Source organism: Eremothecium gossypii, chromosome IV (assembly GCF_000091025.4).
Source record: "Eremothecium gossypii ATCC 10895 chromosome IV, complete sequence".
Taxonomy (NCBI): domain Eukaryota; kingdom Fungi; phylum Ascomycota; class Saccharomycetes; order Saccharomycetales; family Saccharomycetaceae; genus Eremothecium; species Eremothecium gossypii.
In genome coordinates this window covers 887,907-915,359 of record NC_005785.6, presented here as the reverse complement: position 1 = coordinate 915,359, position 27,453 = coordinate 887,907, and the positions used below count along the sequence as shown (strand labels likewise).

General features: G+C 52.3%; 19 protein-coding genes and 2 non-coding genes across 21 annotated transcripts; 9 read left to right on the top strand and 12 right to left on the bottom strand.

Moving 5' to 3' along the window:
• Positions 1–564: 564 nt before the first annotated feature.
• On the top strand, positions 565–636 carry AGOS_t0079. The gene has a single exon. It is a non-coding gene; the product is annotated as a tRNA-Cys (tRNA).
• Positions 637–1,276: 640 nt separating this feature from the next.
• RIB3 (3,4-dihydroxy-2-butanone-4-phosphate synthase RIB3) lies at positions 1,277–1,915 on the top strand (the record flags this gene model as incomplete). The annotated part of the gene is made up of 1 exon (NM_209567.1): positions 1,277–1,915. One exon carries the CDS (start codon positions 1,277–1,279, stop codon positions 1,913–1,915), a length of 639 nt encoding a protein of 212 aa, NP_984214.1.
• Positions 1,916–2,036: 121 nt separating this feature from the next.
• On the bottom strand, positions 2,037–3,317 carry WRS1 (tryptophan--tRNA ligase WRS1; the record flags this gene model as incomplete). Its single annotated transcript, NM_209566.1, has 1 exon — positions 2,037–3,317. The coding sequence occupies one exon, from the start codon at positions 3,315–3,317 to the stop codon at positions 2,037–2,039; it is 1,281 nt and encodes a 426-aa protein (NP_984213.1).
• Positions 3,318–3,551: 234 nt separating this feature from the next.
• VPS60 (Vps60p) lies at positions 3,552–4,337 on the top strand (the record flags this gene model as incomplete). The annotated part of the gene is made up of 1 exon (NM_209565.1): positions 3,552–4,337. One exon carries the CDS (start codon positions 3,552–3,554, stop codon positions 4,335–4,337), a length of 786 nt encoding a protein of 261 aa, NP_984212.1.
• A 15-nt stretch (positions 4,338–4,352) lies between these two features.
• On the bottom strand, positions 4,353–5,294 carry COQ3 (hexaprenyldihydroxybenzoate methyltransferase; the record flags this gene model as incomplete). The annotated part of the gene is made up of 1 exon (NM_209564.1): positions 4,353–5,294. One exon carries the CDS (start codon positions 5,292–5,294, stop codon positions 4,353–4,355), a length of 942 nt encoding a protein of 313 aa, NP_984211.1.
• Positions 5,295–5,438: 144 nt separating this feature from the next.
• VPS72 (Vps72p) lies at positions 5,439–7,523 on the top strand (the record flags this gene model as incomplete). Its single annotated transcript, NM_209563.1, has 1 exon — positions 5,439–7,523. One exon carries the CDS (start codon positions 5,439–5,441, stop codon positions 7,521–7,523), a length of 2,085 nt encoding a protein of 694 aa, NP_984210.1.
• Positions 7,524–7,549: 26 nt separating this feature from the next.
• HMI1 (ATP-dependent 3'-5' DNA helicase) lies at positions 7,550–9,676 on the bottom strand (the record flags this gene model as incomplete). The annotated part of the gene is made up of 1 exon (NM_209562.1): positions 7,550–9,676. The coding sequence occupies one exon, from the start codon at positions 9,674–9,676 to the stop codon at positions 7,550–7,552; it is 2,127 nt and encodes a 708-aa protein (NP_984209.1).
• Positions 9,677–9,826: 150 nt separating this feature from the next.
• On the bottom strand, positions 9,827–11,560 carry VPS52 (Vps52p; the record flags this gene model as incomplete). The annotated part of the gene is made up of 1 exon (NM_209561.2): positions 9,827–11,560. One exon carries the CDS (start codon positions 11,558–11,560, stop codon positions 9,827–9,829), a length of 1,734 nt encoding a protein of 577 aa, NP_984208.2.
• A 235-nt stretch (positions 11,561–11,795) lies between these two features.
• On the bottom strand, positions 11,796–12,761 carry RFC4 (replication factor C subunit 4; the record flags this gene model as incomplete). Its single annotated transcript, NM_209560.1, has 1 exon — positions 11,796–12,761. The coding sequence occupies one exon, from the start codon at positions 12,759–12,761 to the stop codon at positions 11,796–11,798; it is 966 nt and encodes a 321-aa protein (NP_984207.1).
• Positions 12,762–13,087: 326 nt separating this feature from the next.
• Positions 13,088–13,978, top strand: TRM10 (tRNA (guanine(9)-N(1))-methyltransferase; the record flags this gene model as incomplete). The annotated part of the gene is made up of 1 exon (NM_209559.1): positions 13,088–13,978. The coding sequence occupies one exon, from the start codon at positions 13,088–13,090 to the stop codon at positions 13,976–13,978; it is 891 nt and encodes a 296-aa protein (NP_984206.1).
• Positions 13,979–14,078: 100 nt separating this feature from the next.
• Positions 14,079–14,151, bottom strand: AGOS_t0078. Its single transcript has one exon. It is a non-coding gene; the product is annotated as a tRNA-Met (tRNA).
• Positions 14,152–14,400: 249 nt separating this feature from the next.
• INH1 (ATPase inhibitor) lies at positions 14,401–14,655 on the bottom strand (the record flags this gene model as incomplete). Its single annotated transcript, NM_209558.1, has 1 exon — positions 14,401–14,655. The coding sequence occupies one exon, from the start codon at positions 14,653–14,655 to the stop codon at positions 14,401–14,403; it is 255 nt and encodes an 84-aa protein (NP_984205.1).
• Positions 14,656–14,848: 193 nt separating this feature from the next.
• On the top strand, positions 14,849–15,748 carry AGOS_ADR108C (WD40 repeat domain-containing protein; the record flags this gene model as incomplete). The annotated part of the gene is made up of 1 exon (NM_209557.1): positions 14,849–15,748. One exon carries the CDS (start codon positions 14,849–14,851, stop codon positions 15,746–15,748), a length of 900 nt encoding a protein of 299 aa, NP_984204.1.
• Positions 15,749–15,789: 41 nt separating this feature from the next.
• On the bottom strand, positions 15,790–17,179 carry LYS21 (homocitrate synthase LYS21; the record flags this gene model as incomplete). The annotated part of the gene is made up of 2 exons (NM_209556.2): positions 15,790–17,102; positions 17,164–17,179. 2 exons carry the CDS (start codon positions 17,177–17,179, stop codon positions 15,790–15,792), a joined length of 1,329 nt encoding a protein of 442 aa, NP_984203.2.
• A 591-nt stretch (positions 17,180–17,770) lies between these two features.
• Positions 17,771–20,167, bottom strand: CDC53 (cullin CDC53; the record flags this gene model as incomplete). The annotated part of the gene is made up of 1 exon (NM_209555.2): positions 17,771–20,167. The coding sequence occupies one exon, from the start codon at positions 20,165–20,167 to the stop codon at positions 17,771–17,773; it is 2,397 nt and encodes a 798-aa protein (NP_984202.2).
• Positions 20,168–20,487: 320 nt separating this feature from the next.
• SRF1 (phospholipase D regulator) lies at positions 20,488–21,843 on the bottom strand (the record flags this gene model as incomplete). Its single annotated transcript, NM_209554.2, has 1 exon — positions 20,488–21,843. One exon carries the CDS (start codon positions 21,841–21,843, stop codon positions 20,488–20,490), a length of 1,356 nt encoding a protein of 451 aa, NP_984201.1.
• Positions 21,844–22,253: 410 nt separating this feature from the next.
• MRX19 (Mrx19p) lies at positions 22,254–23,174 on the top strand (the record flags this gene model as incomplete). The annotated part of the gene is made up of 1 exon (NM_209553.1): positions 22,254–23,174. One exon carries the CDS (start codon positions 22,254–22,256, stop codon positions 23,172–23,174), a length of 921 nt encoding a protein of 306 aa, NP_984200.1.
• A 353-nt stretch (positions 23,175–23,527) lies between these two features.
• RPL41A (60S ribosomal protein L41) lies at positions 23,528–23,605 on the top strand (the record flags this gene model as incomplete). Its single annotated transcript, NM_209552.1, has 1 exon — positions 23,528–23,605. One exon carries the CDS (start codon positions 23,528–23,530, stop codon positions 23,603–23,605), a length of 78 nt encoding a protein of 25 aa, NP_984199.1.
• A 203-nt stretch (positions 23,606–23,808) lies between these two features.
• VMA1 (H(+)-transporting V1 sector ATPase subunit A) lies at positions 23,809–25,662 on the bottom strand (the record flags this gene model as incomplete). The annotated part of the gene is made up of 1 exon (NM_209551.2): positions 23,809–25,662. One exon carries the CDS (start codon positions 25,660–25,662, stop codon positions 23,809–23,811), a length of 1,854 nt encoding a protein of 617 aa, NP_984198.2.
• Positions 25,663–25,915: 253 nt separating this feature from the next.
• AGOS_ADR101W (uncharacterized protein) lies at positions 25,916–26,689 on the bottom strand (the record flags this gene model as incomplete). Its single annotated transcript, NM_209550.1, has 1 exon — positions 25,916–26,689. The coding sequence occupies one exon, from the start codon at positions 26,687–26,689 to the stop codon at positions 25,916–25,918; it is 774 nt and encodes a 257-aa protein (NP_984197.1).
• Positions 26,690–26,893: 204 nt separating this feature from the next.
• Positions 26,894–27,196, top strand: AGOS_ADR100C (ADR100Cp; the record flags this gene model as incomplete). The annotated part of the gene is made up of 1 exon (NM_209549.1): positions 26,894–27,196. The coding sequence occupies one exon, from the start codon at positions 26,894–26,896 to the stop codon at positions 27,194–27,196; it is 303 nt and encodes a 100-aa protein (NP_984196.1).
• Positions 27,197–27,453: the final 257 nt, after the last annotated feature.

Here is a 27,453-nt window from a genome sequence, read left to right as displayed (position 1 = left end):
TATAGGCAGTGTATCGATCGCTCAAAATGAGTGCATATGTAACGCATTTAACGCAAGATATCGCCCTGGCTTCGATTGACAGACATTCAAGGGATAGAGAAGGTGCCCCATATTACAGACAAATACACCGAGCCGTCTGGGCCCAACAGGGGGATCACGTGACTGAATAGCAGTTTGATGTGCGCTCGCAACGGGCACAATGCATACATGAACGTCCTGTAAGGAATAATCCGGGCTCTCTGCAACTATATACGCATGCTGCTGAGCTTAAACCACGGGCACATTCAGCATCTTAGTTGTACATATATATAGTGATATTTCTTGAATCTGTAGGCCCAGAACAGAAGACCCACAGCAGAAGACCATCCAGCCTTCTAGATAACTTCTGGCCCGGGTCTTGGAGCGTACAGAGATACGCGTCAGCTACATCAACAAGTGCTTGCTGGTCATCGACGGTTTGAAGACCCGATCTCTGCGCCATAGCTTGATGTATAATATTATAGCAAAGGCACGTGAAATTACCCCTATAATTGGTATCACATCATATCTGCAGTCATAAAAGAAGCTCGCGTGGCGCAGCGGTAGCGCAGCAGATTGCAAATCTGTTGGTCCCCAGTTCGATCCTGGGCACGAGCTTAATTTTTTTTTTTTTGCACGTGTTGGAGGTGACGGGTTTATATCTACGTTGTAGGGAGGTACTATGATGTCTACCCTGACTCCTTTGTAATACGTGCGGCTATTGAAGTCCAGCTGTAATTGACAAGCCAGACAGAACAAAGGGACTTGGCACTTGTAACAGAAATTCCAAGTAAATAAGGGGAGTTATTCAAGAACGCCATTGCTACATTGGGTCACGATGTTCGAGCCGGAATTCGCATTATCCATTGAACACAGCCGCCAACATAACCGGAAAACTCACACTTGATTGCAAAGGAACAGCACATCCCAAGTCACTAGAAGATCCCTTCTTGCACGGTCGTTTCTGAAACTCTACGATTAATGGAACAATGAGTAAGTCCTCAAATGTACCACCTATCTGTAGTTTACTATCGGATTTACTGGCTAAGAGCTGACCTGTTAGGCAAGTGAAACATATCACATCGCCAGCAGGTTGGGCTACCAAGGATAGTTGATGACTTCCATCACCTATAAAAGCGGCTTGAGTGCTTTTGCAATGATTCTGTTCACATGATGGACAAGAAATACGTACAAAAATTTCAACGTTTTACAAGTTCCCAAGCTTAGTCAACTCATCACCAACGACAAACCAAGCAACATGACAAGCCCATGCACTGATATCGGTACCGCTATAGAGCAGTTCAAGCAAAATAAGATGATCATCGTCATGGACCACATCTCGAGAGAAAACGAGGCCGATCTAATATGTGCAGCAGCGCACATGACTGCCGAGCAAATGGCATTTATGATTCGGTATTCCTCGGGCTACGTTTGCGCTCCAATGACCAATGCGATTGCCGATAAGCTAGACCTACCGCTCATGAACACATTGAAATGCAAGGCTTTCTCCGATGACAGACACAGCACTGCGTATACAATCACCTGTGACTATGCGCACGGGACGACGACAGGTATCTCCGCACGTGACCGGGCGTTGACCTGTAATCAGTTGGCGAACCCGGAGTCCAAGGCTACCGACTTCACGAAGCCAGGCCACATTGTGCCATTGCGTGCCCGTGACGGCGGCGTGCTCGAGCGTGACGGGCACACCGAAGCGGCGCTCGACTTGTGCAGACTAGCGGGTGTGCCAGAGGTCGCTGCTATTTGTGAATTAGTAAGCGAAAGGGACGTCGGGCTGATGATGACTTTGGATGAGTGTATAGAATTCAGCAAGAAGCACGGTCTTGCCCTCATCACCGTCGATGACCTGAAGGCTGCAGTTGCCGCCAAGCAGTAGACGGCAACGAGTTCTTTAAGTCGGTGTTCATTTATGTAATATACCATTTCGTCGAAAAAGTCAAATGGTATGAACTAGATTTATCAATAGTATCTAAGAGTTATGGTATTCGCAAAAGCTTTTACGCCTTCTCAGTCTTGGGCTTTGGAGGCACCTTCCGCTCGCGCTGTCCCCAGACCAATTTATGAGGCTTCATGAAAGCATCCAGTGTTGCGTCGTCGACCTTGGCTCTGCGCTCCTGGAACTCCTTCACAAACTGCTGCAGCGTCTCAATACATAGCTTCTTCATCTCGCCCGAGAGCAGCTCACCACTCTTGTAGTCGTCATAGCACTTCTTCAGCAACTCGTCATCGTCCTTGAAAAACGACAGGTACTGATACGCCACATCGACGTCTGGGTTTCCGCCGTACTTGCGATGATCTTCAATCGACACCTGGCCACCGCTGAATGCGTATTTGTTAATCTTCTTCTGGATCTGTTTCGGAGTGTCCGTCATGAAAATCGCAGTTGTGTCGTCGGACGCACTCATCTTCGTGGTCGAGCCCTGAAGAGCAGGGAAGAACTTCGAGTGGAGCAGCGAAGGCTTGGTAAACTTCAACTTGTCCGCGACGTCCCGGCACACACGGAAGTAAGGGTCCTGGTCGATTGCGCACGGGATCAGACACGGCGTCTTGGGTGGAAGCCCAAGCACCTCGGGGTACGACGATGGGAACGCAGACGCTATCTGGATCGACGCAAAGTGGAACTTACCAATGCAGTCCGAGTCGGTGAAGCCAAACACAGCCTTTGCAGTCGAGCCCGTGATTTGCCGGGATACGCGCACCACCGTCTCGTAGAAGCCACCGCCCATGTAGTCCAGGTCCGAGAATATGAACGTGTTCTCCGGCTTGAACCCCACCGCAATGATGTCCTTACAGTTCTCACGTGCAAACGACTTCACGTCGCCGATCTGCAGCTTCTGCTTGAACAGGAACTTCTCGTCGTCGGTCAGCTCGATCACGATAGGCACGTCAAACACCTCCTGCAGCCATTTGGAGAAGATAAACGGAACCATGTGCCCCAGGTGCATCGAATCGCTCGATGGCCCGCGCCCCGTGTACAGGAAGAACGGCCGGCCCTGCTCGTATAGATCCAAAATCCGCCCGAAGTCACGCTCACTGAAGAACATCCCCTTGCGCAAAAAGTGATGAGGCTGGTGTCCCGTCACAGCCGTAAACCGGGCAAGCGTCTCCTCGCTCACGGGCTTCGTCCCAAACTGCTTTAGCAGCTTTTCGTAGTCGATCGCCTGCGCAACACCGTTCTCGTCCACGGCCCCCGCCACGTCCCACGGCGTCACCTTCTGCTCGCGCTCGCTTTCCGTGCTCAACTCTCCCAACATCTCTGCTACCTTCTCGACCCCCATTATGTGTGCAACTGCGTGTGATGCTTCCTGCCTCCGTTGTGGTGCTTAGTGTGTCAACTTTTCATGGAGAAAAGGCCGATGATGAACACAGGGCCAAAGGCGTCACCACTTCGCAAGCGAACCTCGAGGCAGTGGCCAAGTGAGGGCGGCAGCCTAATTGGCAGCCGTAGTGGCGTTCAAGTGCTCGAGGCAGGTTATGTAGTAGCCATATGGGGTGTTGACCGTACGTAGCGAATGACGGCGATGCCCGCCATTCAAGACAGAACTACAGACGCTTTACTCACTCGCACACACCCCACGGAGGAGCAGCGAGCGCCCAGGGCCCTAAAATCAAGCGACGGGCTGTTTTTTAACGAGATGAATAGACTGTTTGGATATAATAATAAGCGGACCAGCGACCAGCTGCTGCAGGAATCGTCCAAGGCCATGGACCAGGCGCAACAGGGTCTGAACGGCCGTATCTCGCAGCTGGACACGCAGATAGCACAGCTGAACTTCCAGTTGCAGGGCCTGCAGAAGAAGATCGCGGGTATGGGGTCGGCCGTGGCGCAGCGGCCGCTGCGGCAGCGCGCGCTGAAGCTACTGAACAAGCGGAAACAGCTGGAGACGTCGCGGGACCAGCTAGACTCGCAGCTGTGGTCCATGAGCCAGGCGCAGATGACGACAGAGAACCTCAAGAACACAGCGGTGACGGTGAACGCGCTGGCACAGACGAACAAGGCGCTCCGGCAACAGTACAAGCAGATTAACGTCGAGCGGCTGCAGACCATGCAGGACGAGATGGCGGACCTGATGGAGCAGGGCGAGGAGTTGCAGCAAGTGCTGGCAATGGGCGGCACGGAGATCGACGACATCAGCGAGAGCGAGCTGGATGCGGAGCTGGAGGCGCTGGGCGACGGGGAGCTGGACTTCGGAGCGGAGGCCGACCCGGTGGACCTCCCTGCGTACCTGGGGGGCGCCCCGCAATTCGTGGACGAAGATGCGACGGACGAGCCCGCGGGCCTGCAGACAGCGACATAGTTATTTACATATTGTCTAACGCAGCTTCTTCACTGCCATGCAGTAGTTACCGATGCTGGAGAGGTCGTGTTCGACCCAGCCCCACATGGGCACGTACATGTTGCCTTTCAGGTCCAGGATGCGGTGCGCGCCCGGCGTGTGCTGCTGGAACCAGTCCTGCACTTCGGTCGCGTCCAGGTACTTCTCCAGGTGGTGCGTGCCCTTGGGCACGACGCGCAGCACGTGCTCGGCCATGCAGATCGTGGTGAACCACGACAGCAGGTTGCGGTTGATCGTGCTCACAAACAGAATCCCCTCGGGGCGTAGCCGCCTCCACGCGTGCTCGAGAACGGCGCTCGGGTTTTCCACATGCTCCAGCATCTCGAACATCGTCACCACGTCGAACTGGCCCTCCACTTCCTCCAGTGGCAGCACGTCGTACTGTATTTTCTCGCGGAGGACCGGGTCCTTGTCACGGTGGGCCCGCGCAGCGGCAATGCAGTCCGGGGTCAGGTCGATGCCGTACACCTTCTCGACATACGGCTGCCGGCCCAACGACTCCGCGAGGATTCCGCCGCCGCAGCCCACGTCGAGCACCTGCAGCCGCTGCTGCCGTAGCAAAGACCGCACCTCGGTGTTCAGCTCGCTCTGTATCTGTTCGCTAACTGCGGCCGGCAGGTGCGCCTTGTAGTTGAAGCCTGGCACGTACACGTCTGGAGTAGTCACTTTCATCTGTTCTGACAGGATTCTTTGAATGAAGTCCATGCGGGACAAGTTCATCTTGTGCAAGATGCGTTGCGAGCCATTGGTGTCCCACCATGTCGGTGCCAACTGCTGGAAATGGCTTATTTCGTCTGCCGAAGTCGATGTGCTGCTGCCAATGCTCGGACTAGGCCCGGCAGCGCCGGCAGCGGGGGCGCTATGCCCTAGGAGCTTTGGGTTGAACTTGGTGAGTAAAGGAAGTGTCCTCTTTAGCATCTCAGCCGCGCTAATAGTTTGCTGTGTTTTCTTTACTCAGCAACTATGTTCTTACTAAATGTGTTGATGATTTTTTACTTTACAAGGTTCACTACATAGCCATCGACAACACGGCGCCGTACCTAACAAGGAACCGAGGTCAATATGGCTGCTAATGGGGACGATAGCGGGTTTCTGGTGGCGACGAGGGCACGTAGAGCAAATGCAGGGAACCAGCTGATGAAGCTGCTCGAGAGAGAGCACAACCGAGAGTTGCAGATGGACGATGACGATGGTGACATCAACCTGCTCTTCGAAGAGGAGGAAGACGACGGGGAATTCCTGCTGGCTGATCAGAGACAGCGCGAGAATGATGATCTGTTCAGCGATTCAGATGAGGACTCGAGCGAGAGCGGATCGGGGGACGAAGACGGAGAGCTGGGGCGCCATGAGCGGAAGAGACGGCACGCGTTGCAGAAACGCAAGCCACCGGTCATCAAGAAGTCACGGGACGGGAGCGCTGCGAAGCGCTACAAGCCGTCCTACGAGCAGCCGGACGCGAAGTCGCTGCTGGTCGAGACGCGGAGGACCTCATCACGGACGTCGGTAGTGCGGAACAAGATGGAAGTGTACGAGAAGCTGGCACAGGCAGAGGTCCGGCGCAAGGAGATCCAGGAGCGCATCAAGAAGCAGAAGGAGGCGCAGCTGGAGCCGGAGCTCACGCAGGAAGACCGCCTGCGGATTGCCGAGGAAACGGAGCGTATCAACCTGCAGTCGCTCAACAAGTACAAGGAACAGGAGGTCAGCAAGAAGCAGAGTCGTCTCGCGATACAACAGCGGCAGAAGATGAAGTTCAAGGCCGGCGAGACGATTCTCACGTGGCTGACCACGCAGTGGAGCGTGACGCCCATGATGGAGGTATATGATCGCGAGTACTGGGAGCAGATGGTCAGCAAAAGGCAGAAGAGAAAGCGGAAGTACGTGCGCAGGAAGAAAGAAAAGCCGCTCAGCGACAAGGAGAAACCCGTGGATAGCACGCTGGCAATGCAGGAGCAGACACCAAATCCCACCGCGGAAGAGCCTGCCTCAGAGAGGGATGGCAAGGTTGCAACGAATGTTCCGACCACGATAGCGGCGAAGAATAACCCGACAGGCGCGGATAAAGTTACTAGCTCAGATGATCTTGATACTCCCGCGCTGGTGACGGATAGCGCACCACTTCCAGCAGAAAACACTGCTTTGCAGCTCACGGATTCAGAACCACCCAGGTCAACAGGGGCCGAGGCCATAAGCAGGCCACAGTCCAGCTCACCGATGCTATTTGAAAACTCAATGGCTAGGCATATTTCGTTTGTGGAGAAGGATGAGGTTGCCATTATACACGTCGACGATCCGCCGTCTAATATCAGCACGTCCCGCGATCAATCACACGAACTCGACACTCCTGCTATGGACGGTGACTATAAGAAATTTGATGAAGGCAGTGGATCTGCGAGCCAAGGCCACTCACCCAATGCTGAAGCTTCGTATACAGAGCTTTCAAATGGGTCTTTAGATAATGAGTTTGACGAGTCAGACGCAGCGCAGTCAGGCGATAGCCAGAAGAAAGATTGGGTGCCGCCCGAAGATGTTGAAACTGAAGAAGATGTGGTTTACGAGGGTCCTGATCAACTAGTTGGCAAGAACTTTCTACTTTTCACTGTCTTCCCCGATGAGCCTTACAACATTGCAAGCATTAATGAACTTAAAGCCCCGCTATTCGGTGACCAGTGGGCCAAGCCCCTTCACAGCAGAGCGTACAACGTTGAATCATACGCAAAAATATCATGGGAATCACATCCACATAAAAAGGAAGAACCGACGCTGATTCCTGATCTGAGCATACTAGACAAATTCCCTGAGTTTGGTGAATATGATAAGAAGCTATCAAAGGACGTAACTGTTACGACAAACAAAGAAATGAAGGTTGATATTCGCACTGAAGCGCCCAGTGGTGTCTTTTTGCCTAACGGCATAAGGAAAAGGTGTTTAATTACGAATAAAGATTCGCAATACTTCGATCCTAAGAACGGAGTGCCATACGCCGACGTAGAGGCCATTAAGACTATACAGGATCTTCAAGATGCCATTGGAGAGGGTACAAAAGACGATCCCCGCCCTCGCTATAAATGGTTCGGATATGGTCGCGGAGGCATATACCTGGATGTACAACAGCGGCCTGCAAAGGGAGTTCCGGACGGTTTCTCTTAGGACATTCGGCTCTATGTAACAATGAACTAGTTAATTAAAATACGCCTACTCAGTCGCAGAATTGGAATGCACTGAGTCACAAAGGAACGTTTATGAAGGGTCGTTATGCGATACTTGTCCAACAACTGTTTATAATTTTGAGCTCTAGATGCCAAATTTGGCTTGTAAGGTCTTCCCAAATCGTTATTATAGTATTTCCAGAAAAATGCATTATCTATCATGTAGGGGTGTTCGTTATTGGTAATAGCTTTTGTTTTTGGGTGGTTAATGTTTGTCATATAGAGCAGGTTGCGAGCACGCGTCATGCCGACATAGAGGGTATTATTATCGCTCCAAACAGGCTTATCTAGCCGACCAAGTAAAAACACAATCGGAAATTCCAATCCTTTGGAAGAATGAATCGTGGATAGTTTGATTGTATTTCGGCCTGACAATTTGTTCACGACATTTTTCTGGAGTTGCACGGTCTGTTCCAAGAACGTTTTCACAAACCAAGCTATTAGCGGGACATCCGCCGGCCTACTGTAGGAGCATAACTTTAATATCTGGTAGAACTCGAGCAGATTATCCCTGAATTCTTGTAATTGTTCTTCATTTTGAACTTGAAATAGTGGTATATCCATTCGTTCTATTAATTGTGATAGTTCGTTCATGAGGTCAAGGGGCACATTGAGCTCCTGAAATTTGCTGCGAACTAGCAACGGAGATAACGCATTTAGGTATGTGGCGACAATTTTTTGTCTTCTGAGAGGTAAACTCTTTCTATACTCAATAGAATTAATTAACTCCCAACATGAAGTTCCCTTGGCCCTTGCTCCATTGTAAATTGAATTTATCAGAGAAGGACCAACTCTTCGACCCTCTCCTAAGGTTACAACTACGCTGAAATCTGTCTTCATTTTTAGGTTGTGACTTTCATCGGTAGCGCCCTCTTCCTGGCACACCGCCGCCAGTAGTTTCATTATGTCGATCAGAAATAATATTCTCGGATCGTTCATCCATTGAGGTTGGGCCGTCAGCTTCTCAACAGGTAAGCCAAATATCTTCAGTCCACGGGCAATTCTATCCATATGTTCATTCGTTCTTGTTAGAATTGCGATGTCTGATAACTTGGCAGAGCTACAGACCAGCTGACATATTTGATCAGTCAGAAAACAGAGCTCTTCAAGCGGATCCTCCAAAGTAAAGCTAATCGGTTTGATCCCACACTGTAACTTTTTATGCAGTCCATATTGGTCTAAATTAGCGGGTGGCATCTTCCTGCCCATAACTGACTGTGCCAAATCTATAATCTCTGGTGTAGAACGAAAATTGTCGTACAATTCATATGTAAACATCTTTTCTGCAGGCCGCATTGAACTAATCTGTTTCATAAAAAGTTTGTTACTCCCGAGGAACCCATAGATACTCTGGTGCTCATCACCAAATAATATGAGTTGCTTCTTGGCGGCGATTAATTCCAACATCGGAAAGAGAAGTGGGTAGAGATCTTGGACCTCATCAACAATTATAACCTTGTAGTCATTCAAAAGCTGGCCTGTGATTCCGCTGGCCGTCTGCGGGTCAGCATCCGCAAGAAACTTCGCGCAGAAGTGTATGAGATCTTCGTTCGTGAAAACCTTGCACGTCTTCATGAGCTCAAGAATTGCCTCTGCATCTATTCTGTCCGGTTGGATTCTGCCTTCCTTATAGTCCTGAATCATGCGCGCAAAAGCGCGCGGCGTCCAGTCATGACGGGATCGGCCCTTATAGGACTTCCCTGCAAGCCGCATGAGGCTCCGCCAGCCATTTTCTTCAATAATATTGACAAGTCCTTCGTTTTCCAACACGACCTTGTTCGCGAGACTGTGGAACGTGTTCACGTCTATCTGCTCAAGTATTTCTACCCTTTCCTCAGCAGACCATCGCAAGTTGCAATCTGCCTCTTGGAATGTCTCCATAAGCTTTTCATTGATGTTATCCACTGCTTTATTTGTCAAGGAGAGGATTAGTATTTCATTAGGAGCTACAATCCCTTCGTAAACCAGGTTGTAGACTTTATGCAGTAGTGTCACGGTCTTGCCAGACCCAGGTCCCGCTACCACATTGACAGTTGTACAAGGCTCATATGGATGTGTTACTACTCGTGATTGGGACGTCGTCAGTGCTTTCATTCATGTATGATACATGCTCGAGCGTCGGCGAAGGAAATAAATTCGTGAATTTCCGTTTTAAGATACTCAAAAGAGATGAGATAACCGCCCGCAAGGCGGAGTAGAATTACAGCAGCTATTGAATATATTTAGTTTATTTATCTGGCTAGCTTAACCACTAGTGTGCATTTCTATTAACCTACCTAGGTGGTCTCTGGTATCCTTCAAGATCAGAGGCTCGTTGTCGTCTTGGTTGATGTAACCCAGGTTCTGTTGTAAAGCGTTCAGTAAGTACATGTAGTTGACCGCAAGGAATTTTCCGGGCGAGGAGCTCTTTCTACTGCACCTGGTAATAGTGTTCTCAAATTCACTGCGAATACGCGTGACAGAGTTGTAGAGCGGTTCGGCTTTCTCGTCTATTCGCTCTCTGTGGAAGGAACTCAGGATCAGTATGCCAGCCAGGAATTTGGAAAATTGCACGGTCAGTTCATGAGGAGTGACCAATGGGTCCTTGCTTGCACCAGCCACTTGTGCAACAGCGGTAGTGGCTGGTATCTGGCGGAGACTCTCGCATTGGAAGTCTACAAGGCGCTGGAATTTGGGCCACAACAGCAGTAGCTGACTATTGAGGAAGTCATCCATGACAGGAACCTTGCGTTTCTGGGCCTCAAATTGCAGATAATGTGCCAGGCAAATAGCAAGAAGCACGCCATAGATATCGAACGTATTGCGGACTAGTTGTTCCGTATATTGAATCGCGTTTTCGAACGTGGGTTGAAAGATTTGCTCCAATAGTCCCCGTAGCTCTTCACCGCTGCCAGGATCGAGATGGAAGAATTCATTCAGGAAATTTAATTCCGCTCCACAATTGTCGAGGATTGCGAGATTCAAGTTTCGGAAACCTGTCTCAAGGTAATATTTCATCTTATTATTCTCTGCAATCTGGGAGACCATTACTGTATTATCTTCCTGTCGCAGGACGGATAGCCGCTTACTAACCTGGAAGTACTGAGCCACCATTTCGCCGATGTTGTTGGATGAGCTATCGAGTATGGAACGGCCCAAAAGATATGAGCTATACGACGAACCAGAAGAAGCTGTCGAGAGCCCTTGGCCAAGGGCATACTGCTGCGTGATGTTAGCAAACTGGAGGATGGTCAGGGACCTGATGTAGCGTGCAAAATACTCTTTATAATACCACCTAATCGTGTATGTGTATGCCTGCCGTAGTTCCAATGCAAGTGATAGGTTATTTTGAGAGATGAACTGGAAGATCTCCCGCACGTCTAACAGTTCTTTCTGTATCTGCTGCGAGGGAACTGGCTCTCTGTTACGCAGGCGTTTTATACGCACCACAATGAACCTCTTGCTCCGTTCGATGCAAACTTGTTTCAGCAGGTGTAGCAGCTCACAGAGCTCGGGATAATCGCTGGGGGTTTCTTTGTTCTTGTATTGATCATATATCGCCAGTTTATCATTCAGATACGAGATGCTTTCAATATAGGATGCGTCTATTTTACCATATAGAAGCTGTTGCACTACCTCCGGTGATATCACTAGATCGTTCACGAGAGGACTGATCTCGGCGAGTTTACTGGAGTTTTCTCGCAGTAGCCGGTTCAATTCCGTCGACTTCCCCTTGATGAAGTTTAAATCTTTTGTCAGCGCATCCAATCTCGACTGAAAATTGTGAATGTAGTCCTTAAGTTGTGGAATTACGTCGCTCAGGGTCTCTTCGAGGAGCTGTTCCTTACTTTCTAGTATTTTGCGCTCCAGCGCTAACGAACTTTCAGTTTGAAGTTCGCTATCCCTTGGAAATGCCAGGAACGTATGCACAGGATCAGCTAATGGCTGCTTGTCAAAGACCAAATCCTTCACCCCTAGAACTTTTCCTAGAGCATCCATTCCGATAACCTAGGTCGCTTTGTGTCCTTAAAGAATATTGGTTTAATTTGCTTTCGCGGACGGAGTAAAGCGTTATGTAGCATTTTTCAAAAGAGGCTTAATGGACACATCCCAGGATAGTATGAATGAGAAAGTCCAATTCGTGGCACCATTGTGCTAGTTCTTATATTTACTGTTATACATCTACTGCAGAGTCAAGCATATATACCAAATAATTCACCAAATACTAGCTCTTCTAAGTCTTCAGCTGATGGATTCGCGCCAAGGCGCCGCAGAGCTGCAGGTAGGTACCCACACCTTCCAAAATCCTCATGTGCGTGAATCCTATTTCTTTAATCATCTCCAGCCGCAGGGGTTCTTTAATCTCTGTCAAGTTCTTCATGACACGGAAACATGTAGTGATTATGTCCACCGCCGAGTACCCTTTGCCCCACAATTCGCGTAAGTAATTGAGCGACTCATCAAGAGTAGCAGATAGCAGCATTTTCTTGATGACCAGGGGATGCGGCGAGTCCACTATCTTAAAAACGTTGTCGCCGTTCACTAACGTGAAGCCCGCCACGGTGCTCTGCAGATTGTTGATGGCCTGCCGCATGTCACCTTCCGCAGTGAATATCAGCGCCTCCAGACCATCATTGGTGTACTGTACGTTTTCCGCCTTGATTATTTCAAAGAGGCGCTTCAGCACTTGCTCGTCAGACAGCTTGGAGTAGCGCAGGATCGCACATCTCGACTGGAGGGGCTCGATAATTTTGTTCGACTGGTTGCATGCAAACGCAAATCTCGTGGTATTGGAGTACAATTCCATCGTCCGCCGCAGCGCCTGCTGCGCGCCGCTGGTCATGGAGTCTGCCTCATCCAGAATGATAATTTTGTGCTTGCCGGGTGGCAACGTGCACTTCTTTTGCGCAAACTGCTTGATCTGGTTTCTCACGACGTCGATACCACGGTCGTCCGATGCATTCAGTTCCAGCACGGCCTGTGAGTATGCGTCCCCTAGCAGCTCGTGCGCCAGGCAGTGGATCGATGTGGTTTTCCCAATACCGGGCAGCCCGGAGATGATCATGTGTGGCATATTTCCATCCCTGGCAATCTGTTGCAGGCGCTCCACCGTTTCATCGTTTCCCACAACATCTTTCAGCAGCTTCGGCCGGTACTTCTCAACCCATGGAAGCTCGAGTTTAGTTGCTAAGGACGTCATACTCTGCTGCTTCGCTGTTGGTTTTTAAATCTCAGTGTAGTAGAACGCGCTGAGCTGAGACGCTTTTCACCACACGGCTCTGGATAGAGACACACGCCCTAAAGCTCCCCAATAAAAGGTCAGAATACAAAGACTTTAGCGGGCTCCTGACCCTTTATATGACCTAGGGGCTCCATATATGGGCTGAACTGTTGTCACGTGACCACTATACAGCCTCACCATGGGCGAAAAATTTCACCAGGTCATTGCCTCATCACCGCGAAAGGGCATCCATTTTACTGTACTTCAGTGACAAGACCTTGCGCTAAGAGTCCTCAAACTGGGCAATGACTCCTGAAACTAATAATGATGAAACATTGAGTCGGCCAAAACCACGGGCTGCCTTGCCGCCCGTTCCCGAAGGCATGTCGAAGTCGCAATGGAAGAAACAGTGGAAGAAGGAACAGTTCGAACTGAATAAGCCGCTGTATGCGAAAATCCGTAAGGAGAAGAAGCAAAAGGCGAGAGAGCAACGCCGGGAACGCTTACAGAAGGCGCTGGAGGAGAATGGTGGGGAGATCCCAGAGGAACTGCGGCGCACGCCGCGCGTAAATGTCAACCAAAAGGACTCCGGGATCAAGGTGATCATCGACTGTGCTTTCGACGAGCTTATGAACGAAAAAGAGATCGTCAGCTTGTCTACGCAGATAACGCGAGCATACTCTGCCAACAAACGAGAAAACCACTTTGCGGACGTAAAGGTAACTTCGTTCAATAAGCGTCTGAAGGAGCGCTTTGACTGCGGACTCAAGGGGGCCAACTATGATGCATGGAAGCACTTCGAGTTCACAGACGAATCCGCCCTTCCAACTACGAACGCAGTTTACCTTACTGCAGATACTGATGAGACGCTGGAGACGCTGGAACCCGGTACGACGTATATAGTGGGCGGCATTGTGGACAAGAACCGCCACAAAGCTCTCTGTTACAATAAGGCCAAAGAACTGGGCATTCCTACTCGTCGCCTACCAATAGGAGAGTACATCAAGCTATGCGGCAGGAAGGTGCTGACCACCACCCACGTTATCCAGATCATGCTCAGATACTTTGACAACCATGACTGGAAAGAGGCGTTTGAAAGTGTTCTGCCCGCCAGGAAGCTAGCAGAGCTTGCAGACCACGCCCAAGAATCCAATTCCTCTTCGCCAGCAGAAGAACAAGACGCGCAAGATATATAGACATAGTCCGCAGACATGAATGAACACTTCGCACCAGCAAAGCTGCATAGGTTGGCGCTTCAGTCCAGCTCCAAATACTTATTTCCCGGAGCAAAAAACTTGCTCCAGGGGAGGTTCGAACTCTCGACCTTCAGATTATGAGACTGACGCTCTTCCGACTGAGCTACTGAAGCCAAGCACGGGTAATTTGGAGAGGATGGCCTAAAGGATCCCAAAGGTCCTGCGCATTGCTTTTGTAATCCAACGGTGCGGAGGCCACTCGTACAGAGCGTAGCGCAACGGCGCCCGGTTTCGCCGTCCGCCTAGCACGTCGGCCCCGGTGTCCGAGGCCCGCGACAGCGCCGGCGCTCGCGCGTCTGGCTTCGTCTCCTACGTCACGAGAGTCATGTATGATTATACACTACATAGAGGTATGGACGCGCTTACTTGCGCAATTGCTCCTCGAGGTTGTCAATCTTCTGTTGCTGCTTCTGCAGCTGCTCACGAAGCTGCGCTAGTTGCTCGCGTTCGTGCTTTTTGATGTAGAAGTCCTCGTTCGCTTTCTCGCGCTTAGAGAAGGCATCATCCGCACTCTGGCCTCTGGGAGCACCTGTAGAGCCCTCTGGGGAGTAAAATCTCGCCATAGTGCCTAGGCGCAGGCTGGTCTTGCGAAGTTCGGTACGGGCGGCGGATAGCATTGGTTCACGGTGTGTGGCGCAAATGAATGGGGCCCAGGAGGGGCACCTTTCCCTTTATACCGCCGGCCACACGAAGTTTATCGGCCCGCCAACATCCGTGCACCGCTCAGTGAAAGCGAGGCTGTGATTGGTGGCAACCCCCTGCACAAAGCTCCGTGTGGGGCAGCGTGCTGCCCCCAGCAAACGCCTCACCATGTCGGACGTTGTGAGACTAGGAGGCCTGCATGAGGGGCCCGTTCTGGCCTGTGATTCTGCCCCTGACGGCCGTACCGTGGTCACGTGCGGCCTCGATCAGCGCATCGGTGTCTGGGACCTGGATGGCGAGGCGCCGTACATCCTGGAAACCGGGGACGTCGCATCATGCGTGCGCTGGTTGGGCGGCCAGAAGCTGGCCATCGGCTGCGCAGACGGACATGTGTGCATATACGACCTGACCACGGGCGAGCGGCTGCGGAAATTGGCGCACCACACGCGCGTCGTCAACCAGCTGGCGGGTGGCCAGAACGGCAACTTTGTGAGTGTCGGCGACGATGGGCGGCTAAATTGGTGGGATGAGCGGGCGGCAAGCGGTCGGCCGGCGGCTTTTGTGGCCACCGACTTTCCGCTGCTATCAGCCGCCGTCTGCCCGGTCTCGGCCGGGCGGGTATACACGTCGGGGATTGAGCCAGTGGTACGAGCCTACGAGCAGCGGCGCAGCGAGGACGCAGTGTGGAAGACGCAGACCGGCCACCGGAGTGGTGTGACCTCGCTGTGCACTTCCGCGCATGGAGAGGAGGTGTGTGCGCTGGGCTTCGATGACAGTGTGAGCTTTTACGGCCAGCAGGCCGGACAGCGTCTAAGGCGGGGATTTGCCCTCCCTGCGCGGAACACCGGACGCCTCCTGGCACGGTGCGCTTTCGTAGAGGACAAACGCTATGTTGCGGCGTACGGCTACGTAGTGGACGTGACCAGCGAGGTAGTGGTGTCCGACGAGCTGGCGTCTCTGCATGCGGGCGCAGTCATTGACACCGTCTACAAGGAGGGTAGCCGCCAGCTGCTGAGCACGTCTGCGGACGGCACGGCGCTGGTGAAGACCTGGGAGGCGGGCGGCTAACTGGCGGCAAGTCTTGCGCATGTATTACAATGTACGTACTACTATAGTATTTTGGTCTTCTTTTGGGGCGGCGCCTCGAGGTCAAAGCCATTGATCTCCTCCTCGCGGTTGGCGGGCCTTGCCGTGACGCGGGGGGTCGCGATCTGCGCGTGGAAGGCCTTGATGATGGAATCCACGTCGTCGATGTTCAGTGGGCGGACGTCCCCGAGCTGCTTGATCTTTGCGGTGACCTCCTTGACCTGGTCGTCCGTGAGGTGGAGGTTGAGCTGATCTACACGTGACTTGATCGCGTTCCAGCCGGTGAGGCGGTTCGCGAAGTGGATGTACCTTGTCATCCCGAAGTCATTGGGGTTGAGGATTTCGTATGTGGAGGGGTTAGCCAGAATGGCCTTTGCGTGGATGCCTGCCTTGTGGGTGAATGCGCAAAAGCCGGTGATGGGGTTGTTGAACGGCACGTTGACCTCCACAGCCTCTGCAACCAGGTTTTCAATGTCCCTGATCTTGTGCAATTTGTACTTGGACTTGACGTAGTCCGGCGCTGCGACAATCATTCTGGCCATTAGACCGCCAAGTGGGGTAATTCCATTCCGCTCCCCAATGCCCAGGACGGAGACGTCGACTAGCTTAGCGCCGCCTTCCAGCGCGGTGTACGCGTTTGCAATGGCGCACCCTGTGTCGTTGTGGAAGTGGCACTCCACGTCGCACGAAACCACAGACTTCAACGTACGGACCAGCTCGTAGACCTGTCGTGGGTTCGCACAGCCGACGGTGTCGGCGATGCCGACACGGTTGACGCCTATTTTGTCCACGGTCTTATAGATATTCAGAAGGTCCACCAGGTCAGAGCGGAAGGAGTCCTCGGAGGAGAAGCGGATTTCGATCCCCTTGGACTTGACATACTCGATCACTTCGATTGCGCTTTTGGCGATGTAGTTCATATCTTTGCCGTGGGAGTACTGCCGCAGGAATTTCGAGGTTCCGATGACTACGTCAACGCCGTCGACACCCGTCCCAACTGCTACCTTTGCGTCATCCATATGGCAGCGGATGTGCGTTAGGATTTTGGCCTTGAGCCCTAGTTTGCAGATGGCTTGGCAGTCCCGGAGCGACTGCTCTGACGCAACAGGGGATGTGAGCTCAATATAATCCACGCCGAAGTCATCCAGAGCCCGAGCAATCTCAATCTTCTTCTCGGTGCTGAAAAATGCATTGGCAAACTGTTCACCCTCGCGCAGCGTGGAGTCGATCAGCTGGAAACTGCCAACATTTGACAGATAGTCCGCGGGATTGGGACCGTAGGGATTCTGCTGAAAATTATTCAGCGCAGTCGTTGCCTCTGTGACTTGATGGAATTCTAACCATCCGAGTTAGCATGGGTGTCTAAAACACTGACGCTAGTACCGCATCTTACATACCGTTACCTTGGCTCATCACACAGTTTTGTATTTTTTGGATGATCTTTAACCTCTGGACTTCAATCTTCTGGGTAAAAGCACAAGTTTAGAGATGTATGATCCAAGCACCAAACTACAGTCTCGAGACAGCAAAATAATCCTACTTATATAAACTGAACGTTGCAATTCTTTAAAAAATTTACTAACTTCGATTAATGCGGCGCCGGTGAGCGCCTCTGTTATTAGCTGAGTCATGCTGAGGGTTTGGCTAGGAAGCATCCGCTCTTACTACGTATTTACCAAGGCACAGGAAAATGTGGTGGTATTCTTGATTTCGGCGGCGTTTTGTACATTACTCCATAGCTCATGGTCAGCAATCCCGTTCAATGGACATTTGCTCAATCGTGAGTCTTCCACTGGACTTGAAATCCCGCAGGGATTTTCGGCTCCTGGCTCAACCAGGTCGCCCGGACACCTACAGCCGAAAAAATTGCTGCTTGGACTAGGTCCGCTGACGTGGACATGCGAGATGACTTTAAAGTGATACATTAAAACCAGGGCTGTATGAACTCAGCAAAGGTCTCTTTTATACAGTGTGCATATAATATTTCGGGCGCTTGCAATTACCTCATGCCAGGTACTCGTAAGATTCGCCGTCCCGCGAGCGCTGTAGGTATTCCTTGCTAATTAAGTTGTCGATGGCCTTCTTGATTAGAGATACCTTTGCATTGAACCGTTGGTGAGATTCGGCTATGCATTCGTTCACCAAAGTGGCATGAGAGACGACCCGCTTTGCTTTCATAATTCTGACGATACAAGCCTCCAGGAACAATTGTCTTTCTTTGTTTAGTTCTTTGTTGATATTATCCGAATCCATGTTGTCCGCTTTGCCAGAACCTGAGAGGCTAACATCGCCCTTCACACCTGCTGCGAAGTTAACCTTACTTTTAGCAAGCTTATATGGCAGGTTTAGCTTGTATTGTGTGCCGAGGAGCCCCATGCTCTCTAGCCCAGGTGGGCTCTGATGAAGTAGTTTCATTTTAATGAAGGGAAGCATAGAAAGAATGATGTGTTGGGTCGTGAGATTAGTTCCTTCCTGAATTTGCTCAAATGATAATGTGTCGTTCTCGTTGAACATTAATAGGATAGCCATTTGGAAAAGAGTAACAGTGAAATGAAATGGAGGCCTTCCTGGCCTACCGATATCTGCACGGAGTTCACTGCGCGATAGAGGCCACAACCACTTCAAGACCCGACCGCTATGCTTTTTCACATACAGATCAACCAACTTCTGATGCTCGGCCACCAATTCCTGCGGAAGCTTAAACTCGACTTCCTGGTAGGGAAACGGCCACATAGTCTCCGCAAGTACAAAAGGCTGAAACTCTGGGTATCTTTCCTTTGAATAATCAGGTTCACTCTTAATCTGGCTGTCGAACTCCTGTCCGAGCTGTTTTGATAACCTCACGTCTTGGAACATTTTGGTTATTCTGCCGGTGTATTCCATGCTGTTTTCGCTCTGTAGTCGCTGTATGACCATCTCCTCATTTTCCTCCGAGGTCGAGGTTCCGTGGATGAGGCGTTTTGCGAGGTTCTTTCTATAGTGATACTCGAAGGCATCTTTGTCCGTGAGAAATTTGAATATCGTCATAATATCGTCCACTGACATGTCCTTATCACCATCGGTACCATTCTTATTCTTTTTCAATAACTGGTCACTGTACTTCGCCAACATCTCTGGTGTCTTTGAGGTGGTATTTTTAGATGAGCCTGGTGCAAGGGCGAACTGGTTGTTATTAATATACCGCCTGGAGGCACTATCAAGGGCTCGGGCAAAAAGTGGCGACTTCTGGAAGCACTCGTCTGTAAGCACCGAGAACACCACGTGGACGTCAATTAACGTCTTGATGTAGTCTCTTGGAGACAATGGAGCCGCCTTCTTGCCACTGTCTGAATTGGAAGCTTCCTTGTGCGACTCTAGCAATTTCCTTACTTCGCTTTGCCCAACGTCCTCTACATGCTCCTCAAAAGACTTGGCAAGCTCCGGTAGCAGTGTGAAGTCCCTTTGCATTAACTCATACAGTGTTGATATTTTTGTTTCATCCCGGGATTTGAGAAGCAAAATGAATTCACTTTTGAGCTCCTCTGCATGCTCCGCAATAAGGACTTCATTCAATGTGTCAGATAAAGGTTTTCTTGTGTGGTCATCTAAATATAATACTATCTTGCTCTCCTCTTCTGCAATCCTGGAATGAGCCTCAAATATGTAGTCGGTGACGGAGTGCGTTTGAAGATACTCTTGTGACATTTTTCTATAGTACTCGCGCGTGCTATTCAAAAATGCAGTTTCAAAGTTTTGAATATACACATTTAGATTCAGCTTCTTCAAGTCCGATGGATCAATTCCCAGTGCGACGAACGACTTGATAGCTGTGGTGATATCTGTTTGGTTCACTATGCGGCCGTCCCGCTGCAGCGTGAGCTGCTGCAGAATCTCGTCCACAAGCCCCTGGCAATGCTGGTCAAACATCACTTGCTTCCAGGTCATCAGGCAAAGCGTGTTCACGTCGAAGATGTTCCTTTTACCGTCGCTGCGTTCCTTTTGCACCCAGTAACGGTTCATATAATCGAACGCGTGGTTTAGAAATACCGCGCCGATAGTGAACCGCTTCCACCGCCGTACATAGAACTGCAGAAACGTCTCGTCCGGGTCCTTGCTCAGGTTCACAATGTAGTCATGCAGGTAAGCCTTGAGCTTCTCGTATATCTCCCCTCCGACCAGGATCGATGACTGGTTCGACTGCCGTTGCGCCGAGTCCGACTGAAAATGCCCGGTGGACCGCGACTTGTTGACGCAGTAGTTGTAGATAGCCGTGTAGACATCCATGTACATCGCAGCTGACAGCAGTTTCTGCACTCGCCCTGCATGGGGCGACCCATCCCGGCCCAGGATCTGCCCGATACCGGGCTCCACAAAGTTCCAAGTGGCTTCCAAGTCATCTGCTCTCGGCAATTTATCGTTCATCGCTCACTTCTAATGTATATTACACCTGCTCTGACCCCCGATAGCCTTGCTCAAGCGCTTTTTGAGGGATGGTTATGTGTTTATTTGCCTAACTTTTAGGACTTTTGCCACCGCTAATCGTGGAATGGGTGGGACCGCATTTTTCTTGTCGCGCTAGCCTGCATGAACACCGGGTAACGAAGGCACATTCGAAACTTCAGGGAAACCTAGTAATACCCTGGAGATACCATGGTAGTTACTTAAATGTTTATTGCCGTATAGCTCTTTATTACATAACTGATGCCTTTATCCCCGTTTTTTTTCACTTGTCCTGTTAACTTTTATCTGGGTGAAAGTGAACTCACCCGTTCCACTACCCTTAGAATGCTAATGGTGAACGTGATGACCCACATGACAACCACCAAGAAGAGAAATGCAGATAGGGCGCGCTGCTTGCGGCAGATGTAGTCTATTTTCGGGATCCTGTTAGGGGAGTCCTCGAGCCCTGTGCAGACCCACGTCTTATCGTAAAGGGTGTTGAAGGCTAGGGAGAGGTTGGCGCTGGAAAAGATGATAAAGAGGAGATCCAAGAGGATCAAGCGCATTTTGCCGAGCGGATTTCGCAACCCGAGGGGCTTGCCCGCAAACTCATCGTACGCGATGTACGCCAAATATACGATGGCGACGGTGTTCACGACAATGGCCATGATGGTGCTGGGCTGCTGCGGAACGGTGAGTGGAGAGGTGTCCTCAATGCGATTGTGCGAGTTTTGGAAGATGCGGACCGCGAGGCCCAAGGCGACGCAGGTCAACATGATAATGATGAGGCGGAACGAGAGCGGCAAGTACTGGCTGTCGATGAGGAGGCGGCGCATCTGCGGCCCCCACTGCTGCTTTTTCCGCTGCTCGAACTGTAGCCAGTACAGCTTTTTCCGGCGGAATTCGAGCTTGTGCCGCTCGACAAAGGCCTGTATGCGCCCCACCTCATCGTCGTCGTCGGACTCAGAGTTGCTGCCCCCTCGCGAGCTGCCGCCGCTTTTAAAAATGCTGCCGTAGTAAAAGTGCTTGAGCTGGCTGATGTACTTGGTCCACTCGTTGCGGTCCTTCTGGTCCTTGAACTCATAGTCGTGGAGGATGGGCGCCTCGAAGATAGCGTTGAGCCGCTCTTCGCCGCCCCAGTTGCTCTCCAAGTCCGTGAGGACGCTCTGGCTGGACCCCCGTCGCGTCGGCGAGTGCTCCGTGATCGCGCGCAACTTCTCGTTCTTCAGCGGTGAGAGCCCGCTGCTGTCCGACGTGCTGCTCAACGTGCTGTGCGAGTGCGTCCCGTGCGATGCCTTGTGCCGCTTGCCGTGCCCGCCCTCCGCGTCAATTACGTTTACGAACTCGCTCCACTGCGAGTCGTACGAGACCAAAAACGGGTCCTTGAAGCGCTGCCCGCCATTCGCGAGCATATCCCCAGACACGCCGAGCGAATCCCGCACTCGCAGCCGCTTGAACTGCGCGTCCAACGCAAACGGGGGCACCGTGGTCGGCTTCAACGAGTACGCGTTCAAGCTCGTCGCCCGCACCATGTCCTCCTCTGCTCGCCGCCCATTCAGCTGCGTGAGTGACGGCCGCTTCTGTACCTTCCGGCTGGTAGACCCGGACTTCGTGGCCATCGATTGCTCCTCATCTTCTCTGTTCGGTCCTGCTGGCATGTTGTACCGCAACCAAGCCTCGCTTTATCACCGTCAAAATATACCGACTCGTGGCACCTGCCTTCTGTATTCCTCGTAGTTCCAGCAGTGACAAATTGACAACAATGACTATCGAAACCTGTGCTATTGCTCTCACTGCTGCTTTCTGGTACGTTCATGTAAACACACCGCTGCGCTCCGTTTTTGGGTCATATTACCTATCCCTTGGCCTCAACTCCTGTCAGCTTTTAGACACCGGGCAAGGCTGAAGCAAATTCCTATATAAAGTACAAGATCAGCGAGCAGACGCGGTCACTACATGCGTCGAGATCGGCAACAGACGTTCGCTACAAGAAGCAAGTTTGCTATACGGTCGGTTACGGGCGTTTCTGCGGACAGACCAAAGGGCAGCGCAAGTGCAAGGCAGGTTCATGAAAAGCACGACCATTAAGAAGGTAGTTACGGCATACAGCCGGATGGCCGAGCCGCGGAGGACGCAGGAGTACCTGGCGGACCCGCTAAAAATCGTGGCGGTGCCGGTGACGACACAGCGGTGCTTCTTCTACTTCAAACACACGGATGACTACCTTGACCGCGGCAGCAGGCTTGTGCGGGCCGAGCAGCGGGTGACGCGCAAGGTCGCGCGGACGTGGGCGAAGATGGAGAGCTCGCGGAACGTGGTGACGGTGCGCGTGGTGGGGTGGGTGAACGTGCTGTTGGCGCAGGTGCCGTGGAGGGAGCGGTCGTTGGCGAGCTTTCCGTCCGAGTCGTACATCCTGAAGCGCGTGCACCTGCAGGGCAAGGAGGAGACCGAGAAGCGGCTGACGCTGCGCGAGGCGCAGGCGTGCGAGGCCGGGGTCGCGGCGGCGCCGATCGTTGTGTACTTTCCGCGCAGCGTGATATCCGAGAGCGTGCTCAACGACGAGTTGGTGCGCCTGTTGCGCGAGGGCAAGCAGACGCACATGCGGTACCTGATATACTGCCTTCTCGCGTTGCCATTGACAATACCCATTGCCTTGGTCCCGCTGGTGCCCAATATACCCGGCTTCTATTTGGCATACCGCGCGTACTGCAACTTCAAGGCCTACAGCGGCGCGCGGCACCTCGAGTCCATGATGCAGGGCGACATGCAGCCGCTCCGCTTCGCAGACCTCCAGGAGTACTCCGCCTTGATGGCCGACAATGTGGCGCCCGCCACGCCCGGCGAGTCTGAGCGCATGTTGCTTGACCAGGCATTGCTCCCGCGCATACTAGATAACTTACAGATACACGAACTACGCCGACACATCGAGACGGCAATGCGCCAGGAGGCCATGCGTCTCGAGGAGCAGGCGCAGCACAAGGCCGAGTAGCTGCAGAGGTCGTGATAGAACTACATACTCTCAGTGTGGGCTGACGGGACTACTCCAGCCGTACATCTATAAACAGGAAACCCATACACGCTTGCCGCGTAGATTTCGCGCGCATCCAATCACGTGCCCACTCAGAGGAAGTCGCATCTCGCACGCCACCGAGCCCTGACGCCCTTGTTCACGTGAAATAGTTACCCTACACAGGCTGACCCCAAGCAAGCGGCGGGGAGCCCTCGCGTCCCCATCTCCCCGACATCCCTCTTGTACAAGAGTAGCTTTTCAGTCGTCTCTCTTCCACTTATTACTCCTTCTTAGTTCTTACTTCCATATATCCAGAAAACTTTCATTTCACAATGAGAGCTAAGTGGAGAAAGAAGAGAGTTAGAAGATTGAAGAGAAAGAGACGGAAGGTTAGAGCCAGATCCAAATAAGCGTGCGGTCCATACAAATGAACGGTTGAGTGAAGCTACTTCGCTCGGTCGCGTATGATTACTCGCACCAGGCTCTGGATGACGCCGGGGAGATGGCGCTGCTGCTACGGCAGCCAATATATACATCTTCTATAGGTCTAATTCATGTCCGCTTTTTAAAAAATGGCTTGCGTCAATTTGTATGTAGTAGGCTATGTAACGGCTCAGTCGGTGGACTCGGCGAAGCGTTCCTGGATGGAAGCAAAGAGCTTTTCGAACTCTGCGTGGACCTCGCGCTCGCCGCGGCTGGGCTCGAAGAACTTGGAGGACGAAACGGCGTGTTTCACGTCGCCGGTTGCCTCCGACAGCACGGCCCAGTTGGCGCCGTTGGACACGCTCTTTTGTGCCTCGTCGAAGTAGGACACAAACGCTTTCATCATATCGTAGGTCTTCCAGATGGGGCAGAATGCGTCGTAGGTCGAGTAACCGTTCTGCTGCAAGAAGTCTTCTTTGATTAGCGTCGCGACATCCAGTACGATCTTGTCTTTGTCAGAGAGCGCGGACTTACCGACCAGCTGAACAACTTGCTCCAATTCCTCGGCGTTGGAGAGGATCTCCTTGATACGGTCTCTCAGGACTGGGAACTCGGGGTAATTGCTATCATAGTATTTGTTTAGGACGTTGGTGTACTTCGAGTACGAGACAGACGTGTTGATCGAAGGGAAATGCTTTCTCTGGGCAAGCTTTTTGTCCAAACCCCAAAACACCTGAGTAATACCCAAGGTCGAAGTAGTGACAGGGTCCGAGAAGTCACCGCCAGCTGGCGAGACAGCTGCGACGATAGAAACCGAACCGACTCTGTCGGGAGAGCCCAGTGCAACCGCCTTCCCTGCTCTTTCATAGAAGGAGGCTAGCTTGGCGCCGAGATAGGCCGGGAAACCCTGGTCGGCAGGCATCTCCCCAAGACGCCCCGAAATTTCTCTCAATGCCTCGGCCCATCTGGACGAGGAGTCTGCAATCATGGAGACGTTCTTACCTTGGTCTCTGAAATACTCGGCCAGAGTAATACCAGTGTAAATCGAAGCCTCTCTGGCAGCCACAGGCATGTTAGAAGTGTTAGCCACCAGAGTGGTACGTTTCATAATAGGCTCCTTTCTACCATTGACCTCAGTGAATAGCTCGGGGAACTCCATCAACACTTCCGCCATCTCATTACCACGCTCACCACACCCGACATAGATAATGGCGTCCGAGTTGGAGTATTTGGATAGGGACTGGGAAATGACAGTCTTTCCGCACCCAAACGCACCGGGAATACAGGTGGTACCGCCCTGGACACATGGGAACAGTGAATCAAGCACTCTTTGCCCCGTCAATAGCGGGTAGTCGGCAGACAACTTTTCGGTTACAGGCCTTGGCACACGCACGGGCCATGTGTGGAACATGGAGTATGAGTACTTTTTGCCGTCGAACTCCACCTCCAGTACCGTTTCGTCGACAGTGTATTCGCCTGCAGGTGCAATCCACGTAATGGTCCCCCGAGCCCGCGGTGGAAGCAGGATCTTGTGGTCCTCTAAGAGAGAGTTCTCAAAGATCGACCCAAAAATATCGCCGCCGGATATGTGGTCGCCAACGCCCAGCTTGCCCGGCTTGAACGCCCACTTCACCTCGCGGCTCAACGCTGGTGCGTCGACGCCGCGCGGGATGTAGATCGACTGCGACTGCTCTTTGATCGCCTTCAGCGGCCGCTGGATCCCGTCGTAGATGGTCTCCATCAACCCCGGACCCAACTCCACCGACAGCGGCTTGCCCGTCCGCAGCACAGGATCGCCGACCGTCACGCCCGCCGTCTCCTCGTACACCTGGATCGTCGCCTTGTCGCCGTCCAGCCGGATCACCTCCCCAACCAGGTTGTGGTGGCCCACCTTCACAAGCTCGTACATCGCGCATCCAACCATGTTCTCCGCCACGACCACCGGGCCGGACACGGAGTATATCTGCCCGTATTCGTTCTCATTGTGGTCCTCCAAAGAGATTCGCTTGATTTCCTTGCGCGCGTTTTCCAAAGCTCCTGCCATCTCTGCAATGCTGATTTTCTGCTATCTATGAACTCCACCTGCTTTGGGCTGTGCTCTGGACGGTCCGCGAGATTCGGGCTCTCTGTCTGTGCACGTATGCTGCGTTTGAACTGCTTGTGTGTTTACCGTGCGAACCACCGGCGTGCGGTGTTCACCAGTTGACCCCCTGTTTCGCAGAGCGCTTGCTGGTTGCGTTTGGCTGTGGTGTAGAGATGTAAAAGTCATTTCCCATATATACGTTAATGAAGCCTATCTAATACAGCTCTTCGTCGATCTGACAGACGAGTAAGCTGTGGAGATCAACCCAGAACTCCTTCCAGAATTGGCACCAGGCCTCCCATGGTGTGCTTTGTTCGGCGTCGCTTGCGGGCGCACGTGTACTTGGCTGTTGGCACTGACGCTGGAGCGACAGCGGAAGGTAGTAAGAGGGAACGGGGAACTTGTAGGTGTTGAGCGTGCTCTGGAGGTCGTCCGGAGGCGGGTCCGCGCGGGCGCCGGCCGCCTTGATGGGGAATGCAACCGGCGTGCGCCTGCTCAGGGACAGCGTTTCGAACGAGGGCCCGTTGGGCTTGGCGCTGTTCGCGGTGGCCGAGCCGGCGCGCGGAAGGGAATAGTCGCTGAGGGTCTCGCTGTCGTCGGTGGCATCGGTATGCAGGTCGCGCGTGGGCCAACAGTTCTGCAAGATCTGCTTCATTTGTTCGATCGACTCTGAGAGGTCGCGGCCGAGCGCCTTGGGCTCGGGCAGCTCTTTTTGGTACGGGTGCGTGCCGTGGATTGCTAGCGAGGAGCCGACGTGGGAGCTGGCGGGCGGCCGCCAGCGCACGAGCGCGTCCTCCATGCGGTCGAGTAGGCGGTTATATGTGGGGAGGACGCGCTGGTTCTGCTTATCTATGACTAGCTGTCGGATCCCGTTGGACGTGTGGGGCAACGATTGCACATGCGTGGGCACGTAGTTGGGGAATGTGATCTCCTCATTGTCGAGGGCAAAACCCACGGTATGGGGTAAGTCTTCCTTGAATGCGTGCATAGCCTCGTGCAGTGGCGGCTTGTGGGACTTGTGTCTCGCGCTTGCCCAATTTTATTTGTCTGTGTCACAGGCGCTGACGCCCGCGGCAGCGCGCCTAGCGGGACTCTACAAAAGCCGCAATTCCGCGCGATGGCTGGGGACCGTGCTGGGTCTACATAAGCGCGCCCCCGGACACTCCATATTCCCGCGATACCTGCTGTGCTCATGGCCCATCACCTCGCCGGCCAGCGGCTGGCGCCAGGTTACCCGCCCTTGGTGAAAACAAAAAGAACACTCAGGCTGATTCCGCTCCAAAATAGTGTCCGACCCCGCGCCCCACCCCTTTTGCCACCAGAAGGTCAGCAAAACATACAAGTAACCGAGTCTCCTTCGCTTTTAGCACAAGCAAGAGGCATAGAGCAGTCAAGACTCCAGTACCAGCAACTACAGACTGCGATCACTGAGGACCGCATAGAAGAAACCGGCCCACTGACAAGGTATACATTCCCGCAGCAGAAAACACAGTAGGAGTTTTCTTGTTGGTATTTACGCGGAAGGTGCGCCATATTCGAGCGATAACAACTGTGAGACATAGCCACGCGTACGCGACTCCAGATAGTCAGGCTTGTGGTTCGAAGCGTTCGTGCTTAGTGAGGTGTGGATACTAGACTGCCTTATTTGTGAGAGGGCCGCGCGAAGTGTATTTATAGTTAGCTGTCGATTGCCAATAGCTTGAGCTCTGCAGGATTCACGAGTGCAGACGACTCCGACAAGCAAGCAACAAC